This window comes from Oncorhynchus gorbuscha, linkage group LG17 (genome assembly GCF_021184085.1).
Source record: "Oncorhynchus gorbuscha isolate QuinsamMale2020 ecotype Even-year linkage group LG17, OgorEven_v1.0, whole genome shotgun sequence".
NCBI classification, from domain to species: Eukaryota; Metazoa; Chordata; class Actinopteri; order Salmoniformes; family Salmonidae; genus Oncorhynchus; species Oncorhynchus gorbuscha.
Genome location: NC_060189.1, coordinates 35,946,159 through 35,968,069, shown reverse-complemented (window position 1 = coordinate 35,968,069; position 21,911 = coordinate 35,946,159). Strand labels below are relative to the sequence as shown.

Below are 21,911 nucleotides of genomic sequence, written 5' to 3'. Positions count from 1 at the left end.
ACATGACTGGCGAAATTATACAATATGATCTTGCTGTGTTAAGCTGTCACAGGGAAATTCAGAGAAGCATATCCTAATTTTGGTGCGCATTGAATGGAGTCGAGTGCATTTCGATGCGTGGTGCGCAACAAATTGTCTTCAAAATATAACAGACATCGGCACATTCTGTTCAGGACAACCCAGTGTATAACGTCATTTTGTTACTGTACATCAAACATAGTGATCATAAACCAGGGTTCATCAACTAGGTTTGGCCTCGGGCCCAATTGTTTACGAACTAATAGTCAGCGGTCCATAACATTTGGTTGAAGTTGGAAGTTTACATACACCTTAGCCAAATACATTTAAACTCAGTTTTTCACAATTCCTGACATTTATTCTGAGTAACAATTCCCTGCCTTAGGTCAGTTAGAATCACTTTATTTTAAGAATGTGAAACGTCAGAATATTAGTACAGAGAATGATTTATTTAAGCTTTTATTTCTTTCTTCACATTCCCAGTGGGTCAGAAGTTTACATACACTCATTTAGTATTTGGTAGCATTGCCTTTTAAATTTTTAACTTGGGTCAAACGTTTCGGGCAGTAATTTTGGCCCATTCCTCCTGACATAGCTGATGTAACTGAGTCAAGTTTGTAGGCCTCCTTGCTCGCACTTGCTTTTTCAGTTCTGCCCACACATTTTCTATGGGATTGAGATCAGGGCTTTGTGATGGCCATTCCAATACCTTGACTTACTTGTTGTCCTTAAGCCATTTTGCCACAACTTTGGAAGTAAGCTTGGGGTCATTGTCCATTTGGAAGACCCATTTGCGACCAAGCTTTAACTTCCTGAGGTCTTGAGATGTTGCTTCAATATATCCACAATTTCCTTCCTTGTGATGCCATCTGATGCTGCCACCCCCGTGCTTCACAGTTGGTATGGTGTTCTTTGACTTGCAGGAGTCCCCGTTTTTCCTCTAAACACAACGATGGTCATTATGGCCAAACAGTTATATTTTTGTTTCATCCGACCAGAGGACATTTCTCCAAAAAGTACAATCTTTGTCCCCATGTGCAGTTGCAAACCGTAGTCTGGCCTTTCTTTATGGCGGCTTTGGAGCAGTGGCTTCTTCCTTGCTGAGCCGCCTTTCAGGTTATGCCGATATAGGACTTGTTTCACTGTGGATATAGATACTTTTGTACCTGTTTCCTCCAGCATCGTCATAAGGTCCTTTGCTGTTCTGGGATTGATTTGCACATTTCACACCAAAGTACGTTCATCACTAGGAGACGGAATGCGTCTCCTTCCTGAGCGGTATGACGGCTGTGTGGTCCCATGGTGTTTATACTTGCGTACTATTGTTTGTACAGATGAACATGGTACCTTCAGGCGTTTGGAAATTGCTCCCAAGGATGAACCATACTTGTGGAGGTCAAACATTTTTTTTTCTGAGGTCTTGGCTGATTGCTTTTGATTTTCCCATGATGTCAAACAAAGAGGCACTGAGTTTGAAGGTAGGCCTTGAAATGCATCCACAGGTACACCTCAATTGACTCAAATGATGGCAATTAGCCTATCAGAAGCTTCTAAAGCCATGACATCGTTTTCTGGAATTTTCCAAGCTGTTTAAGGTAGAGGTCAACCTATTATGATTTTTCAACGCTGATACCGATTATTGGAGGACCAAAAAAGCAGATGCCGATTTAATCGGCCGATTTATTTATATATAAAAATGTTCTTATTTGTAATAATGACAATTACAACAATAGTGAATTAACACTTATTTTAACTTAATATAATACATCAATAAAATCAATTTAGCCTCAAGTAGATAATGAAACATGTTCAATTTGGTTTAAATAATGCAAAAACAAAGTGTTGGAGAAGAACGTAAAAGTGCAATATGTGCAATGTAAGAAAGCTAACGTTTCAGTACCTTGCTCAGAACATGAGAACATATGAAAGCTGGTGGTTCTTTTTAACATGAGTGTTCAATATTCCCAGGTAAGAAGTTTTAGGTTGTAGTTATTATAGGACTATTTCCCTCTATACCATTTGTATTTCATATAACTTTGACTATTGGATGTTCTTATAGGCACTTTAGTATTGCCAGTGTAACAGTATAGCTTCCGTCCCTCTCCTCGCTCCTCTCTGGGCTTGAACCAGCAACACAACGACAACAGCCACCACATCGAAGCAGCGTTACCCATGCAGAGCAAGGGAAACAACCACCCCAAGGCTCAGAGCGAGTGAAGTTGAAACGCTATTAGCGCGCGCTAACTAGCCAGCCATTTCACTTCGGTCACACCACCCTCATCTCGGCAGTTGATAGATTTGAAGTCATAAACAGCGCAATGCTGGCAAAAAGAGCTGCTGGCAAAACGCACGAAAGGGCTGTTTGAATGAATGTTTACGCGCCTGCTTCTGCCTACCAACGCACAGTCAGATACTTAGATACTTGTATGCTTGTATGCTCAGTCAGATTATATGCAACACAGGACACGCTAGATAATATCTAGTAATATCATCAACCATGTGTAGTTAACTAGTGATCATGATTGATTGTTTTTGTATTGTTGCAAGATTGGAATCCCCCGAACTGACAAGGTGAAAATCTGTCTTTCTGCCCCTGAACGAGGCAGTTAACTCACCGTTCCTAGGCCGTCATTGAAAATAAGAATGTGTTCTTAACTGACTTGCCTAGTTAAATAAAGATTACATAAATAAAAGGGGGAAAATCGGCAAATCGGCGGCCTAAAAAATACAAATTTCCGATTGTTATGAAAACTTGAAATCGGCCCTAACTAATTGGCCATTCCGATTAATCGGTCGACCTCTAGTTTAAAGGCAGAGTCAATTTAGTGTATGTAAACTTCTGGGGCACTGGAATTGTGATACAGTGAATTATAAGTGAAATAATCTGTCTGTAAACAATTGTTGGAAAAATGACTTGTGTCATACACAAAGTAGATGACCTAATCGACCTTCCAAAACGATAGAAATTTGTGAAGTGGTTGAAAAACGAGTTTTAATGACTCCAACCGAAGTGTATGTAAACTTCTGACTAACTGTAATTAGTATATAATAATAGCACAATTAATTGGCCTACACTACAAATTCAACAACATTTTTAACACATCTGATTAGTACATAATACATTAATTGGCAATAACATAATAATTTTGATCTGATCATGCTCATAAAATCACCTTTTCTCTATTCAAGTTAGCATAACAAGTTAGCTATATTGTCAGCACCAGGCGCTGTTCACCTATTGTTTGCGCTGCAGTTGCAGCTTTACGTTTCAGCACCACAAAATGGTCCGCTGCCTGCTTTATTAGTTGACTGTCTCCTGCATTCTCTCTTCATGAATGAAGTTAAAATGTAACTTTTGCATTATTTAGGGTAAATAATGCAATAACTTCCTTCTTGGGACATCGCATTTGGGAGTTTTTGCATCTCGGATCTGAGATTGTTTTATTTGTTTTTTTAAATGAAGTGTTGGGGCAGTGGGGGGCCAAATACTATTGCTGATAGGCCAGATTTGGCTACAGGCTTGCCAGTTGGGTTACCCTGTCATAAACGATGACACTAGAGGACATTTGTTTAATGGATGGGAATGTGAAGTGCCCATTTAGACTGTTTGGTTTGATTGTATAACATCAAAGCGGTATTTATTATAATCCTCAATGTCTCATCTTTCAAAAATTTAGTCCTCTTAATTTACAGTATTTCCCACACTCAAGACAATTTTATTTTTTAAGTTGCCCAATTAGCGGGAGGCATGGGGCATCTTCTTGTCGCTCGCGGTGCTAAAGTTCAGAATGGCTGTCAGTCAGAACCCACACAGAGCTGTGAAGAGGAGACCCTGAGCTCTGACGTCATGTATAGAATGTTAATGTACAGCCACTGCGTTCCAATTTGGGCGCTGATAAATGTAAAGGGTTAATTAATAACCATTTTATGGAACAATGATTTGAACATTTTAGACGGATCAGGGAGTTCTATAGTAGTCTATGTATAATGTGGGTTTATTATCTCCACTGAATGAGTGCTGTGTGAATACATAATTCTTGTTGTTGTTGTGTATTATAATAATTGGAAAGTTGCAGAACTTTTTCTCCTTTTTCTTTTCAGGGGGTTTGATCAGTTTAACCACACCTGTGTGCTTGGCCTCGGGATCCACAGCCACCCTTAACAGCTCCCCCTCCACCACCTCTCTCACCACATGGCAGAACACCATCACCACCGTCCCCATGGTCCCTTTCACTGACCCAAAGACTCCAGGCAGCACCACCACCCCTAAAACCACGCCTCCTGAAGTCACTTCCTCCATACCAGGCTCCAAGTCTATCAACACCAGTAAAGTTAATCTCTCACCCACTGAGACAAATAGTGGGACGTACACTTTGAAGATTGTTCCTCAGACGGGTAACAAGGAGCCCATCATCATCAAGTGTCCCAAGGTGCCAGCCCAGCCAGCCCAGGGCTCCTCCAAGGTCATGCCTATAGTAGGGGGCTTTACTGTGCTGCAGCCTTCCCCAAAAACCACAGTAATTACTGTCAAATTCCCCACGAAGACTGTTATGGAAACAGGTGTCCAAGTTGCCACCACCACCACCACAGTGGACTCCAATGCAGACTGTAAGGTCACGTCTGAGCTGTATAATTGGATGCTGCCTTGCCAGAAAAGCACAAAAACCCCTGTAAGCCACAAGTTTAAATTTATTAAAGTTGACACTATCTCCACAACAGACTCCAGTACAGATCCTAAGATCCAGCCTGAGGTGGGACGAGTGCCCCCCAAAATCCTCAGACCCCCTATAACCCCAGTTCCAAAGACAGATGCAACTTCGACACCTATCTCGTCAGCGGACTCCAATGTAGACCCCAAGCTCCTTCCTAGGATGGCTTGTGTCAATCAACCCTACCAGACCTGGACAGGACGACCGAAGAAGAGGAGGAAGGAGGTTGTGGATCCGGTGGAGGATGAGGACTACTCTGACGACATGGACGAGGGGACGGATGAGGATACGAACAACTCATCTGACGAGACGGATTGTGTTAATTCCTGTGTTAATGAAGAGGATCTCATCGTCATCAGTGTAAGAACTCTTTAAGCTTTATCCAAGACACGTCTGTTTTCATATTCCGTCACCTAAACAGTAGAGTAGTCTGTCCCTTTCTTGGTTTGTCTTATTTGTGTGGGTAGGCCCGGGCTAATTTAGATGTTAGTTTGCATTTTGCACCCCATGATAGCGCTCCTTTCTGTCGTTTCCTGTAGAAGCAGCTGAAGCACAAACACAACGTGCTGGAGAGGCATCGACGCTCCGAGCTCCAGGGACGCTTCCAGCAGCTGAGGGAAACACTGGAACTTGACGAGAAAGCTGCTAAAATTAAAATCCTCAACGACGTAAGCACCAATAAGTCAATAAAATCCCTTGAATTAAAGGGTGCTTCCCAAATGGCACTATATTCCCTATATAGTGCACTACTTTTGACTAGTGATGGGGGGCGGGGGGTTGATACAGTTGCATATCGCAATGTTATTTTGGACGATATTATACTGAACAAAACTATAAATACAACAATTTTAACCATTTTACTGAGTTAGCGTTCATATAAGAACATTAGTCAGTTGAAATAAATTAATTAGGTCCTATGGATTTCACATGACTGGGCAGGGGAGCAGCCATTGGTGGTTCTCGGAGAGCATAGCTCCACCAATTTGGGATCCAGGTCCACCTAATGGCCCAGGCCATTCAGAACAAGTTTTTCCCGTCAAAATGACTTTATTACAGACAAAAATACTCCTCCGTTTCATCAGCTGTTCGGGTGGCTGGTCTCAGACAATCCCGCAGATGAAGAAGCCGGATGTGGAGGTCCTGGGCTGACATGGTTACATGTGGTCTGCGGTTTTGAGACCGGTTTGACATACTGACAAATTCTCTAAAATGACGACGGAGGTGGCTTATGGTAGAGAAATTAACATTTAATTATCCGGTAACAGTTCTGGTGGATATTCCTGCAGTCAGCATGTCAACTGCACGCTCCCTCAACTTGAGACATCAGTGGCATTGTATTGTGTGACAAAACTGCACATTTTAGTGGCCTTTTATTGTCCCCAGCACAAAGTGCACCTGTGTAATGATAATGCTGTTTTAATCAGCTTCTTGATATGCCACACCTGTCAGGTGGAGGAATTATCTTGGGGAAGGAGAAATGCTCACTAACAGGGATGTGACCAGATTACATTACATTTACATTTAAGTCATTTAGCAGACGCTCTTATCCAGAGCGACTTACAAATTGGTGCATTCACCTTATGACATCCAGTGGAACAGCCACTTTACAATAGTGCATCTAAATCTTTTAAGGGGGGGGGTGAGAAGGATTACTTTATCCTATCCTAGGTATTCCTTAAAGAGGTGGGGTTTCAGGTGTCTCCGGAAGGTGGTGATTGACTCCGCTGTCCTGGCGTCGTGAGGGAGTTTGTTCCACCATTGGGGAGCCAGAGCAGCGAACAGTTTTGACTGGGCTGAGCGGGAACTGTACTTCCTCAGTGGTAGGGAGGCGAGCAGGCCAGAGGTGGATGAACGCAGTGCCCTTATTTGGGTGTAGGGCCTGATCAGAGCCTGGAGGTACTGAGGTGCCGTTCCCCTCACAGCTCCGTAGGCAAGCACCATGGTCTTGTAGCGGATGCGAGCTTCAACTGGAAGCCAGTGATTAGTGATTAGACTAGAGGTACTCCAGATATAACAAACTGACCCTAGCCCCCCGACACAAACTACTGCAGCATAAATACTGGAGGCTGAGACAGGAGGGGTCAGGAGACACTGTGGAACCATCCGATGACACCCCCGGACAGGGCCAAACAGGAAGGATATAACGCCAGCCACTTTGCCAAAGCACAGCCCCCACACCACTAGAGGGATATCTTCAACCACCAACTTACCATCCTGAGACGAGGCTGAGTATAGCCCACAAAGATCTCCGCCATGCCACAACCCAAGGTGGGGCGCCAACCCAGACAGGATGACCACATCAGTGAATCAACCCACTCAGGTGACGCACCCCTTCCAGGGACGGCATGAGAGAGCCCCAGTAAGCCAGTGACTCAGACCCTGTAATAGGGTTAGAGGCAGAGAATCCCAGTAAAAAATCCTACCATGTCCTACAAAATCCTACAATCTCATTTTGTCTGTCATAGTTGAAGTGTACCTATGATGAAAATTACAGGCCTCATCCTTTTAAGTGGGAGAACTTGCACAATTGGTGGCTGACTAAATACTTTTTTGCCCCACTGTATATGGAATAGGTTGCGATTTGGGACTCATAAAAGGTATTATTAGTGTATTTTGTTATTGTGGCCTATCAGAGCGGCGCTCTAGTTTTGTTTTCGTTGAAGCAACCATCCTCAATAGATAACAAGTCAACTCTGTTTAATTAACCAGGCCAAGGAGGAGATCCAGGTATTGACAAAGAAAAGCACCAACGTGGAGAAGCTGAGGAGTTCGCTGACCATGGAGAGAGCAGTTCACGTCAAGAAGATGTCCCAGTTAACTGGTAATAATGAACATTACATTTGACCCCACCTCTCCATTTCCTCTTATGTACTTCCTCTCCCCTCCTGTAACATGTCAACATTCTGTATTCTGTGGGTTTGCGACAACTAATGTAAAAAAAAAAGGGTCTTTGTGGATGAATGCATTTGACTGATTGATTGTACATTCAACCAACGTGGTTCCTCCACAGGAGAGTCTGAGGAACAGATACTGACGAACATCAAGTACATCGGTTCCCAGCAGAAGATCGAGAAGCTGCACATCAACTGGAAGAAAGAAGGGAAAGTCTCCTCTGCTGTCTCGTCTTCCTCAGTTGTCTCCACCTGCGGTGAGTCTGAGCAGAGGCCAAGGCCTGGTCCCCTGTCAAAGAGGACCACAGAAGAGGCTCAGGGGAGTAAGAGCATGGGAGGAGTGACAGCAGAAATGGAGGAGGACAGGGATGAGGTGTTGGACCTTCTGGAGGACACGGAGGACGAGAAAACCGACAACTCCTCGGATGAGACCGAGGATTCTGACGTTGACGACGACAAAAACTACAATGCTAAAGGGCACGTCATCAATACCATCAGTGTAAGAAATAATTGATTATTTGGTTTCTGTTGATTAGATCTCTTCCCTTGAGAATGGTCTTTTTTTTACCGTTTTCTTTATCTCGTTACGACTCATCTGTCTTTCAGGATGTGGAGGAAAGCTTGCTAGAGGATGAGCCTGTGGACATTGAGAGTGTGGAGGACAATGCAAAGAAGAACACCACTCCACAATTGAAGGAAAAACGCACTAAAGAGGTGGAACGACCTTTTATTCCTTCCTTCAAATATGGTTATGCTGTGATTTCAGTGTCCATGGTTGTAATTTGCTGTGTTTTTGGTTCAATGTTGCCATTAGCACTGGGACTTGCACAACAAATATGAGAGACAACGCTGTGCTGAGTTTCGGAAGAGCTTTAAAGCCCTGATAGAGACTTTGGACCTTGGCAACCCGACACCTACTAATGTTTTCATCCTAGGGCAGGTAAGACTACCGATGCATCCCAAATGGCACCCTGTACCCTATATAGTGCACTACTTTTGACCAGTGCCCATAGGACCCATAACACCTCAGAGCTTGCCTACGCTCTCCAGAGAACTCTTGTATCACATGATTTACCATGCCATACAGTACATTTCCATACATTACATGGATGCCATTACATTACTCCCAAGTGGCACTGCGGTCTAAGGCACTACATCTCAGTGCTAGTGGTGTCACTCCAGACTGGTTCGATCCTGGGCCCTATCACAACTGGCTGTGATTTGGAGTCCGGGTTAAGGGAGGGTTTAGCCTGTGTAGGGCATCATTGTAAATAAGAATTTGTTCTCAACTGACTTGCCTTGTTAAATAAAGGTTCAATAAAACATAATAAACATGATACAACTTTAATCAAACTTATACGTCCTCCAGCGATTTTATTTTGAAATTTAAAAAAAACTTTTACTGTTGAAAAAACATTTCCAGTAAAGAAACAAAAAGTTTTACGCCAAATTATATATATTTTTGGGACACAACTGCAAACTTGGTCTGATGGGGATTCGTGATGTCATCGTCTCCCTCCTTGCTTGAGGAACAACAGAGGAGCAGTAGAGAACAAACGAGGAAAAGCTCACCCCTCTTCTGCCATGTCATGATGATACTTGGACCACTTATTAAGATGTACCATTTGTTAAGTAAATTAGTTGATCAATGAGCTGAAAAGGAGACTGTAGTGAGACTTTCAATATTGATTGTTGGGAGTGTTAAGTAAAATAAGCTATGGCCATTTCAATTTTTCTTGATGCTTTTGTTTAGGAAATGATTGTCATATTCAGGGAAGTTAGCAGACTAATTCATTGACGCTGCCTTGTGACATACAGGACCTCCCAGAACTGCATCGAGTTTTATTTAGTAAGTAACCTCTTCACTAAATGATACCAAGGATTGTCTGTTATTTAACAGGCCCGAAAACAAGTCATTGACCTGAGAGACAAATGCGAACGCCTGGAAAAACTGAAGAGTGCGCTGACCGAAGAACGAGCTGCTTATATCAAGAAAATCTCCCAGAAATCTGGTAATGGTCCTTACATTTGACTATCCTCTCCTCTCCAGTCACTTCCTCCGGTAACACTGGCCTGCTGTCTCTCTCTACAGGAAAGACAGAGGAGCTCATCCTCAGAAAACTTCAGGACATCTCTACCAAACAGAAGAACATGGATGTGAAGTTCAAAGGGAAGCGGAGAGCGGCGTCCTCAGCCCCCTCGTCATCAGTCTTACCCAATAAAGCCATCTCACCCAGCAGCACTCAACAGCCTAAGCCAAAATCCCTGGCTCCCGGTCTGAAGTTAAAGGTGGTACCCACCCCTGTCCCACACTCTATCCCCCCACAGCCTACACCCAAACAACCCAAGACAAGTCCCATCATCTCCCCACCCTCCAGGAAACCCCTCTCAACGTGTCGTTCTCCAGGTGAAAGGACAAGACCTAACATCCTGTCTCGCAGGAAACCACAACCTCCCCTAGGTAAGTCACCCCTCCCTCTGACCGTGTTGCTGTCTAGCTGCACCAAATGGGTCGGGCTGACTGCAGATCTAGAGACTGAACTTCCATGGGAAGAAATAAAGCACTGTCAATCATTTGCATTTTGTTTTTCTGCCTCCCCAACAGATTCCCCACCTGTTCATGCTCGGTTTCTCCCTCCTCAAATGCTGTCTATAGTGGGGGGAGTGATACCATCTCAGCAGGCGATCACTAAGAGCCCAATGCAGCCTGCCAGTTCTCTGCTGCCGGTAGGACGCGTCACTGGAATCGAAATGCAACAGTCTCTAATACCAGGTAGGCTTTCAGTGACTCAATGTACTCAAAGTTGCATACCACTTTTTTTTGTTGATTTTGATTCTGATTCTTCTTAAATTTCTTTTTTAGGTGTCGCTTCAGTTACCATCTGTATCCCCTCAATGTCACAACCCATTTCTCTCACTCCACCTCGTAATATCCTCAACAGGGGAGGTAACTTCCAACACGTTTTTACCGCTTGGATGTAGATATCTATGAATCTGATTAGGTTAGCTGAATGTTATGCCATTGAGATAAAACCTTTATTTTGTTTCCTATTTTTCAGTTCCTCATATCGGCAATGTGATTTCACTGGTCAAAGCCCCTCCACGTGTGTCAGGGGGAGCTCCGAGGAGGCCATCTCCAGTGAAGGGTAAGGGAAGTGGACTGGAGGACGGGGAGGTGCTGGGGAAGCAGCTGGACCACTCTGGAGACGGTGTAAAGCTCAACGACGCAGACAGGAACTCGGATGAGGAGGACGAAGACAACGAAGAAGGTGACGTTGAAGACGAGAGTCTGACGTCTCTCCTCAACGAGATCGTCTTCCTCAACCAGCAGATGACCACAGACAACATCAGCCCCGGTGGTCTTCCTGTGGTCACTCACAAACCAGCCACTGAGCCTGGGGAGGTTGGTACGGACCGGTCCTCACCACCACCACCACCGCAGGCAGAGAAGGAAATCATAAGAGATGGAGATGACGAGCGCTCCCTCAGCCCCTTGTTTCTGAGACTTGACGAGGACCTTCTGGGGCTGAAAGAGAGACAAGGCCAGGATGAGGCTTCCAAAGGCCCAGGCCTGCCAGTGCCACAGGCAGAGGACCTTAAAGTGGGTTCTGGATCCAACGAGAAACCATCAGACACAGGTTCTGCTCCTGCTCTGATTGTCAATGGGCACAGCCCACAAGGACCAACATGCACTGCAAAAGGTCACGGTGTACTTCAAAAGGCGTTGACCCCGCCTCCACTGCAGCAGATGAAAGTTGGCGTGGCCAAGGTGCTGGAGACCAATGATATGCCAGGGGATGCCCTAGCCCCGCCCCCGCTACTGCAGATGAGGCCAATGCCGAGGCTAGCCCCACTAGGACTAAAGAGCAACCCTCAGACGTAGAACTAAGCACTAACTAACTCGGGGTCAATGTTGTAGCCATCTCTCCTCAAGACCCTTACTCACATGGGTCATAATCATTTGTCACCAAACTGACTGAAACAGGGTTGGACTTCTACCTGAACTTGTCCAATAAGAAATGTTCATTTTTGTTTTTCTGTTGCAAAAAGTTTCGCCACGATGTGCTGTAATAAATATGACCCTTATGTGGCTCAACCAATCAGGGATAACTACATTTAAAGGTACAATGTAGCCGTTTTTATCTCTGTCAAATCATTTCTTGGTAACAATTAAGTAGCTTACAATGATTGTTTTCAATTAACATGGTCAAAAATAGTTTCTTAGCAAAGAGCAATTTCTTATGCAAATTTGCTAGGGTAAAACAAGCGGTTATTGGTAATATTAACTTATTTATTTCCTGGTGACGTCAACAGGCAGGCCAAAACACCATCCTACCAAAATGGGTAGAAATGTATATTCAAACCACAATTACACTAAAAGCGCATGATCAGAATTTTCACAATTTCACAGTATTAATCCAACCTCATAGTGTGTAAATATATCTAAAACACAGGGCCTTTGAGATCCTTGTAAAAAACTGTTTTTATTTATGTCTTCTGCACATTTGTTTTGTTTTATAAGCGGCACTACCTAACGTGCCTATTGGATATCCAAAGATGTTTGTTTGTATCAATATATACATTATATTGACTTGAAATGCAGACTGACATGACACTGTTCTGACAGTCAGGAGTCATGTTTTTCTCTTCAAATTAGTCGATTTGGCTATTTCAGCCACACCAGTTGGTGCAAATGTATAAAATCGAGCACACAACCATGCAATCTCCATTGACAAACATTGGCAGTAGAATGGCCTTAAGAGCTCAGTTACTTTCAACGTGGCACCGTCACAGGATGCCACCTTTCCAACAAGTCAGTTTGTCAAATTTCTGCCCTGCTAGCGCTGCCCCAGTCAACTAAGTGCTGTTATTGTGAAGTGGTAACGTCTAGGAGCAACAACGGCTCAGCTATGAAGTGGTAGGCCACACAAGCTCAAACAGGACCGCTGTAGCTCGTTGCGTGTAAATATAATCAGTCCTCGGCTGCAACACTCACTACTGAGTTCCAAACGGCCTCTGAAAGCAACGTCAGCACAATAACTGTTCGTTAGGAGCTTCATAAAATTAGTTTTCATGGCCGAGCAGCTGCACCCCAACCAAAGATCACCATGCGCAATGCCAAGTGTCCGCTGGAGTGGTGTAAAACTTGCCGCTTTGGACTCTGCAGCAGTGGAAACACGTTCTCTGTAGTGATGAATCACGCTTCACCATCTGGCAGTCCGACGGACCAATCTGGTTTGGTGGATGCCAGGAGAACGCTACCTACCCCATTGCATAGTTTGGTGGAGGAGGAATAGTAGTCTGAGGCTGTTTTTCATGATTTGGGTTAGGCCCCTTAGTTCCAGTGAAGGGAAATCTTAACGCTACAGCATACAATGATATTATTCTGTGCTTCCAACTTTGTGGAAACAGTTTGGGGAAGGCCCTTTCCTGTTTCAGCATGACAATGCCTCCGTGCACAAAGTGAGGTCCATACAGAAACAGTTTGTCGATCGGTGTGGAAGAACTTTACTAGCCTGCACAGAGCCTTGATCTCAACCCCATCGAACACCTTTGGGATGAATTGGAACGACGACTGCGAGCCAGGCCTAATTGCCTAACATCAGTGCCCGACCTCACTAATGCTTTTGTGGCTGATTGAAAGAAAGTCCCTGCAGCAATGTTCCAACATCTAGTTGGGCTCCCGAGTGGCGCAACGGTCTAAGGCACTGCATCGCCGTGCAAGAGGCGTCACTACAGTCCCTGGTTCGAATCCAGGCTGTATCACATCCGGCCGTGGTTGGAAGTCCCATAGGGCGGCACACATTTGGCCCAGCGTTGGCCGGGGTAGGCCGTCATTGTAAATAAGAATTTGTTCTTAACTGACTTGCCTAAATAAAGGTTACATTAAATATATATATATATATATATATATATATAAAATAAAGCTTTCTCATAAGAGGCTGTTATTGCAGCAAAGGGGGGACCAACTCCATATTAATGCCCATGATTTTGGAATTTGGATTTTGGAATGAGATGTTCGACGAGCAGGTGTCCACATATTTTTGGTCATGTAGTGTATGAGGGTATGTTTGTGTATGTAGGAGAGCATGTATATGCATACTTATAAGGGTTAAGGTTTGTCATTTTGGTCACGTAGTGTATCTAGAATCAGTTGGCCTTTTAGATCATAAGAAATAAGCTTAAAAACGGACCCCGATCTGTTGCTTTTCTTCCCCTTATTTTAAAGAGGAGATGCAGTGAATTTCGCATAATATTAAGCTACCAGGAACTCTACATTTTAAGGGTGTGCAGTATGTTCTGGTTTTAGAGTATATATCTACCATCAGAGCAAGATGATCTGTAGACAGATTGCTGATGCTGTTTGTGTTCATAGTACTATACTGTACTGTTGAGTGTATATGACTGTTTCAGAGGCCCTGTCTCCATATTGGAGTAGAGTAGGCCCTGTCTGCCATATCTTTGTGTTTGTTGCAAGGAAAGTTCTCGGTCGTAGTGAATTAAGCCTTAAAGGTTAAGGGACATTTCATCTGTTTTTGTATGGCACGCTGTTTGCTACACTAACCACTGTGTGCACTGCAGACAAATCTCAACCTAAACTTAATAAGCAATATCCTAATAGGTCCCTGTAGGATGAATAGGTCATTGAATCTGCAGTCCTTGTGACCTTTTTAAGAGCAGCTTTACTTGTTTAGTGATGTATGTAATAATCGGACCCTGACATTCACTATATAATAGGAGTAGAGAAGGCTGTCCCAAATGGCACACTATTCCCTATATAGTGCACTACTTTTGGTCAAAAATAGTGCACTTTATAGGGAATAGGTTGCCATTTGAGAGGGAATGTATTTGGTGTTAAATTGAGGGAAATACATTTGCTGTAATTACTTTTATGCTGCTAAGAGGTAAGCTTGCAGAATTAAAAGCGAACCCTCTTCTTAAACAGCATCCATACTTTTTTTTGTCTAGAAGCATGAAGTGTAGATTTAATTTCTGTATAAAGTATAAAATACATGTTTTTATAATTAATAGGCCATGTAAATAATTACTTTTTTTCCCCCACTTTTAAGACTGTTTTTCTTCCTCTGATAATGGAGTTGTTTTTGTAAAGGTATTTCTGATATTTTTATATGGTGTCAATAACCGTTATGTTTAGGATGTTGGCATAAGAGAAATGAAGACTCCTTGAAATAAAATCTAACAATGAATGTGGGCTGCCTAGATATACATTTCTGACGCAGTTACATTGTGTTATATGATTTGAACAGTAATATTACTCTAAAGATTGAGTGACTTACTGTAACTGTACATATTACTTTGAACATATATGAAAAGGTATTTCAGGAATATTGTGAAAGAACATGCATGGGTAGCTGATCGTTAAAACGCTAAGTAATCTTCTCATGTTGGTTTCATTTGCCCTTTTTTTTTTCTCTCTCTTCCCACATATTTAATGTGGGAAGAGAGAGCTCTGACATTTTCCCAATTGACCCATGGGATCTAATTGCAAACTAATGACCTTATTCATTACCGGGCAATATCTTTAATTTCCCATGCGAAATTGAATTCGTAGCAAAAGGGTATCCAAAATGCCACCCCATTTCCTATATAGTGCACTATTTCTGACCAAAGCCCTATGGGCCCCGGCCAAAAGTAGTGCGCTGTAAAGGGAATGGGGTGCGATTTGGGACGTAGCCATGATCTTCTGAAGTAATGATGCCATGGTGTGATAAAAAGCTGGGAACAAAGTTACAGAACACTTAAAAGGTTCTCTCAAGTACAGCTGCGTTCTTCAAGGGTAAGTGTTGATCAGAACTATCTCCATGTTACTTCAGTTTTATTTGACATGTTTCAGTTATTTCTTCTATGTTGTCTGAAAGTTTGCTCAAAGTTGTTTATGAATGTTAGAATGAAGACATTTATTATCCTTGTTATTGTTACAAGTGTGATTTCATATCAGAAATTAGAATATTACTCTAGAGTATGTCTTTCCCAGTGTATTGCCATTTTATTATAAATGTGATTTGACTGATGATTTGAATTTGTAATTGTTTGATCTGACACATTTGTTCAATTATCAGTTGATACAGGAACTCTGTTCAAAAGAACATGTCTGACAAGCACTCCGTCCCCAGCTGGTTATTGCGAAGAAACAGCACATTGTCAATTATTGAAGACCTTTCCCTGCCCTTAGTCCCCTTCGAGGACTGCAGCTCAACCCGCAACTACGCTGCAACCATCATTCCTCCATTCTACCATACCCTCTCACTGCTCGGTATCTTTGGAAACATCTGTAGCCTGGTGATCTGCCTCAAACCGTCTCGACCTTGGAGTATCGGCTCCATCGGAGTACTGAACCTAGCTCTGTGTGACCTAGCGTACCTGGCCTCCATACCGCCCAGGGCTATCTATGTAAGTGAGAACTATGACTGGAGCATGGGCAGTTCACTGTGCATCCTGAGTAACATACTCCACTTTGTAGGTCTGACCTCCAGCACCATGTTTATCTGTGTTGTCAGCACCGACCGCTTCCTGGCTATTGTCTTCCCACTCGAGTCGCGGATGGTCCGCACCCCCCGCAACGCTGCCCTGGTCTCACTGCTCCTATGGGCCATTACCGTCCTGCTCATTTACCTAAGCTATCCTAACATCAACTACAGGGAGCGGAAGAGCGGCATCCGCTACTGTGGAACTGTGGTGACCTCAAGGTTCAGGTACAGCGCAGCCACCTACAATCTGTTATCCTACTACTCTGTGCAGGTGTCTGTTCCCTTGTTCCTCATCATCCCGTCCTATGTGAAGATTATAGCCCGGATGAGGCATTCGCGGCAGCAGTGGGCTGCAGGCAACATGCAAGGCCGGGGGGACAAGACCATCTGGCTGATTGCAGTTTTCATAGCCAATTTCTTTGTGTGCTGGGTACCAGGGCAGTTGCTCCATATTATAGCATGCATCATCTTCTTCACGTTGTATGACCACACTAATACGTGTAGGGTGGCCAATGTTGTGAACCTCCTAGTGGAGTCATCCCAGTTACTCTACTGCCTCAATGCTATTCTGGATCCCTTTATTTTCCACATCCAAGAGGGGCTTTGGGAGCTGGTCAGTAAAGCACTAGAGTCTGTTGGTTGTAGAGTCTGTTGGGGTAATTATGCATGGAGTGGAAAGAAACATTTTGGAGGACCTCCTTCAGTCAGTGTAGTCCAACTGAGCTGAGATGTGCTTTTAGATGCATTTTGTCTGCTGTCTGCTGTCTGCTGCTAGAGTGATGCAGAGAAAATGTAGGCAATGATGCATGCATTTAGCCTGCTTACCAGTCTGTTCAGATATTACATTCCATTCCAGAGACTGGGCTTTCTTAGAATATTCATGTTACATCTGTTTTTCTTCTTCAATCATGCATTTGTTTTGGTGACATTTTTACAAGTATGTGGTACATTTTCACAACTCATAATACAAGACTCAAAACAGATCATCAAAAAGGCAGTTTAAAAAAAATCAATTGACTAACTATTTTGGTTTGTCTACTATATACAGATTTTGAAGTCTACAGAATGGAATTGTATGTTTGTAAAGTATACAAATATATACCATACTTATATACAGTACCAGTCAAAAGTTTGCACACACCCCACTCATTCAAGGGTTTTCTTTATTTTTTATATTTTCTACATTGTAGAATAATTGTCATGAAATAACACATTTTATTTGATTTATTTCACCTTTATTTAACCAGGTAAGCAAGTTGAGAAGTTCTCATTTACAATTGCGACCTGGCCAAGATAAAGCAAAGCAGTTCGACACATACAACGACAGAGTTACACATGGAGAAAAAACAAACATACAGTCAATAATACAGTATAAACAAGTCTATGTACGATGTGAGCAAATGTGAGATATAAGGGAGGTAAAGGCAACAAAAGAAAGGCCATGGTGGCGAAGTAAATACAATATAGCAAGTAAATGGAATGGAATCATGTAGTAACCAAAAATGTTTTTAAACATATCAAAATATATTTTAGGTTCTTCAAAGTAGCCACCCTTTGCCTTGATGACAGCTTTGCACACTCTTGGCATTCTCTCAACCAGCTTTACCTGGAATGCTTTTCCAACAGGCTTGAAGGAGTTCCAACATATGCTGAGTACTTGAAGGCTGCTTTTCCTTGGCCAAATAGTCCTTACACAGTCTGGAGGTGAAAAACAAATGATAACCAGCATGGCTAAGTGGGCCTTGAATTCTAAATAAATCACAGACCATGTCACCAGCAAAGCACCATCACACCACCACCTCCATGCTTCACGGTGGGACCACACATGTGGAGATCACTCGTTCACCTACTATGCTTCGTACAAAGACACTGCGGTTGGAACCAAACATTCTAATTTGGACTCATCATACCAAATGACAGATTTCCACCGGTCTAATGTCTATTTCTCATGTTTCTTGGCCTATGCAAGTCTCTTCTTATTGGCGTTGGGGGTTTTTCACACTGCTTTACTACAGTAAAATTGCATTGGCCAGGAGTATACTATGTTCCCTGCCATTTTATGTAGCAGATTCTTTCATCCAAAGTGACTACAGTAAATGCTTAAAATCAAACCCTGTTGTTCCTAGTGTCATTCACAACTGAGCCACACACGAACATTACGATACTTTAAAATGCAATACATGGTTACCATATGATTGTGGATGATGTCTGCACACCTTGTTTGCCCACACATGGGATAGAAAAAAATGGACATTTGATTTTCAGTCAATTTTGATGGGTAGTGCAAGTGAAAAGCCGGTGAAAACAGTGCAATGTACTGTAGCATATTACTGTCAGCCCTTCAAGGGGCAATTTTGAAACATGTGTCTTGCATTTTTTTTTGCCATTCGATTAATGGGTTGTTAAAACCAACTACATTGAGAAGAAATCATAATGTTGTGTTTTGGTGACTTAAACCAATGTTTGTTATATTTCAACAGTGAACCTATATTTTGTATCAATGGTTACTGTATGTGGTGAAAGATGTCTCCAAGCAAAATTAATGCACAATGAAAGGTTTTGAATGCAAGACCGAATGTGTTACAAGCAGTTTTGTACTAAAAGTTTTTAAAATTCACCGAATACTTGTGAAAATGGCACCAAAGGGATTGAAAAAGAGCTCAAGGAGATCTGATTTGATTAAGCAACCGTTTTATTTTTGTCAAGACGAAACCGTTTCCACTAGTTACCACAGTCAAAGTGTGCTATCTGTCAAAAATGGCTAGCTCGCGCCTAGGGTCTAAATTCTGAAACGAAATATACCAACTACAAAACGTATTAACGTTCCTGGCTAACAGCAACATTTTAATTTTTGACTGTTATAATTCAAATGATATTGTCGTGTCTCCACGTGTTATGGACACAATTTAATGAGTTCTGATAACCAGCCGAAATAGCTCAGTTGGGAGAGCGTTAGACTGAAGATCTAAATGTCCCTGGTTCGATCCCGGGTTTCGGCAGGCAATATTTTTGGGCTCCCGAGTGGCGCAGTGGTTTAAGGAATGCATCTCAAGTGGTGTCACTAGAGTCCCTGGTTCGAATCCAGGCTGTGTCACATCCAGCCGTGATTTGGGAGTCCCATAGGGCAGCGCACAATTGGCCCAGCGTCGTCCGGGTTTGGCCTGGGTAGGCCGTCATTGTAAATAATAATTTATTCTTAAAGGATTTGCCTAGTTAAATAAAGGGTAAATAAATCAACTGTAAAAGACAATGAGCAACTCAACGTCCCTACCCCCCATCGAAGTTGAACGGTAAAATGCGGTTGAGGGTTCGCGTAGGAAGTCCCAAGGATCCCGGACAGCACTAGCCCCTTGGCACATGACAGAGTACAATGACTGGAATGTTTGTCAGACTGGTACGAAGACGAGCATGGGAAAGATGTAATATATTGTCAATGTCATTTCAAAACCATGTTTGTTAAATTGAGGTCTAAGTAATGTATAAAAAAAAGTAAACTAAAACTCTTAAGTTATGTGTTTGTCAGTGATGAAAAGGTAAATAAAAGGTTAAAGTCTTAAATAAAATATTCGAAAAAGTTTTACAATGCGACTAAAATTCTCTGTTTACATATAAATTAATAAAAAGCGGCTTTCAACAACTGTTTTCTTTCAAATTGTGCATTCGAATGTAGAGTACTAAAACCAATTTACTGTTGAAGGGACGAGCTGCACATGAAATGGAGTGGGACAAGTTCAACCACTAGATGGCGACATTGACTTGGTGCTGCTGGTGAGATCTGGGTCAGAATGCTTTTCTAAAGTAATCAACAGATGACTGTCAAATGTTGACGCTTGCTACGAGGCGAGACTGAGGTCTGACCTGACAGTCCTGCCCAAAACGTCTCCATCAACGGGAAAGTAAAATACAGATATAAGTGTCGCAAGCGGTTGTCATTCAACCCTGCATGGAATAAACAGAAAAAGATTGATAGAAGTGGCAAGGTAGCTAGCTAGCTAGCTGGCATGTCACTGACAGTGCTTGGGGGCTATGCACAACGTTAGCCTACAGTACCTAGCTAGCTTGCTAACGTTGTTGAATGGCATGCTAGTAGGCAATAGCACTGGGCATTTTCTTCTTTAGCATGTGGTTTAGCTAACGGCAGTATCTTTCTTGCCCAATGTGGGGACGAAAGAGACAGCTGGGACATTGGCAGAAAGCTTGGCTAAGCTGCAGTAGCTAACCAAGAACTGGTATTGTGCCGCAGATCCAGTTTCACCAATGGCAGTTCTCATCGCGGAGGACGCAATGACACCAGACGAGGAGCCGCGGGGTGACTGACAGTCTTCAGGAACCCGACCATCGAAGTAGCTAGCTACTACTGCTGACAATCTGGGAACATGGACAATTTTTCCAAATGCATCCAGAGAAATATCATTCCCAGTGGATCAGAATGTAATGCAGGAAGGACGGATCATGTAGAAAAGCTTTCCAGGCAGACCAGGGCATGTAATGAACGGGAACCGCACACATCATGCCAACATAACACGCAACGCATTGAACCAGAAGGAAGCATGACAGCAAATTAACGTTTATTTTATCTTTGTATTTATTTTGCTGAACAACATTTGGTTTAGTCTGGCTATCACCACTGGTTCCCAGATTTCATGTACTAGTTCTAACAACCGATGTCTGAGATCAGTCAGAATTTAGATTTCATGATGACGGTGGAGGGTTCCACAATAAAGAGTCGGATCAAAAATCTTCTCCGCTCGCCATCTATCAAATTGAGAAGGAATAAAGATCGGAACCATAAAGAGAATCTCAGTCACAAGGTATGTATCCGGCGTGGATAGGATCAGTAGTAGACCATTATAACCAGCTTGTAGGTTTGCTATCAAACACAACGAGCGACCTTCCAGACAATATCACGATAATGTTTATATAGGCCTAATTGAAATAGCGTCAATCTACAGGTAAAATGACATGATCAGCACATTGCTTTCCAGTGGAAATAATTGTCTGTCTCCTCATAGAGTCCAGAAACATGACATATTTAGGGAAGTGTGTCACTGATCATAAACCAAAAACATGAACATTACATGCAGGCTTATTCCCCCTTGCAGAACAACCCCATGGAGGTTGTTCGTAGCATTAATCCTCATCCCTCATAGTAGCCTAGTCCTGCAGTTAACTCCATATATCTTCATCTGGAAGTAATTGGTTACAACTAGTATATTACTGTCCCAATTGCAGTTACAGTGATTCCTATGGACAAAGGCTAGGATATTTGCAACTGTAAGTTGATTATATAGGAGAACTGTTCCCTAGTGTTGCTCCCTTAGTGTTGACGTGAGAAAATGGCATGTGACACACATGGCATGTGACACCTACCTCTCACAGACAGCTGTGATCCTTCCATTCACATGTAGGCTACAAGCTGCCTGTGTTTTCTCTCTCACAAAGGCACACACGTGACCTGTGCCTGACTGAACCCCCCTACAAAGCAATAAAGAAAAAAAAACTAGCCAAGTTAAGTTGATAACATTTTTAATGTATTTTATTGAACCTTTATTTAACTCGGCAAGTCAGTTAATTAAGAACAAATTCTTATTTACAATGACTGCGTGCAAAAAGGCAAAAGGCCTCCTGTGGGGACGGGGGCCGGGGATTAAAATATATATATTTTAAATAAAAATATGGACTACATAAACAACACTATATAAAGAGAGACCTAGGACAACATAGCATGGTAGCAACACAACATGACAACAATATGGTAGCAACACAACATGGCAGCAGCACAAAAACATGGCACAAACATTATT

The 21,911-nt window shown here is 42.8% G+C and overlaps 2 protein-coding genes and 1 non-coding gene across 3 annotated transcripts in view; all 3 read left to right on the top strand.

Moving 5' to 3' along the window:
- mgaa (MAX dimerization protein MGA a) overlaps positions 1–11,755 on the top strand; it is a 32,628-nt gene extending 20,873 nt beyond the window's left edge. The window contains exons 16-26 of the mRNA XM_046308152.1: positions 4,120–5,087; positions 5,267–5,395; positions 7,437–7,548; positions 7,738–8,117; positions 8,225–8,332; positions 8,433–8,558; positions 9,519–9,630; positions 9,711–10,079; positions 10,224–10,391; positions 10,482–10,565; positions 10,678–11,755. Coding sequence (XP_046164108.1) covers positions 4,120–5,087; positions 5,267–5,395; positions 7,437–7,548; positions 7,738–8,117; positions 8,225–8,332; positions 8,433–8,558; positions 9,519–9,630; positions 9,711–10,079; positions 10,224–10,391; positions 10,482–10,565; positions 10,678–11,501 — 3,380 coding nt within the window. The 3' untranslated portion in view covers positions 11,502–11,755. The remainder of the gene's footprint in view (positions 1–4,119; positions 5,088–5,266; positions 5,396–7,436; positions 7,549–7,737; positions 8,118–8,224; positions 8,333–8,432; positions 8,559–9,518; positions 9,631–9,710; positions 10,080–10,223; positions 10,392–10,481; positions 10,566–10,677) is intronic.
- A 7,278-nt stretch (positions 11,756–19,033) lies between these two features.
- Positions 19,034–19,106, top strand: trnaf-gaa. Its single transcript has one exon. It is a non-coding gene; the product is annotated as a tRNA-Phe (tRNA).
- Positions 19,107–19,951: 845 nt separating this feature from the next.
- mapkbp1 (mitogen-activated protein kinase binding protein 1) overlaps positions 19,952–21,911 on the top strand; it is a 74,882-nt gene continuing 72,922 nt past the window's right edge. Inside the window, exon 1 of the mRNA XM_046308151.1 lies at positions 19,952–20,918. Within this exon, the coding sequence (XP_046164107.1) occupies positions 20,772–20,918 (147 nt within the window). The 5' untranslated portion in view covers positions 19,952–20,771. The remainder of the gene's footprint in view (positions 20,919–21,911) is intronic.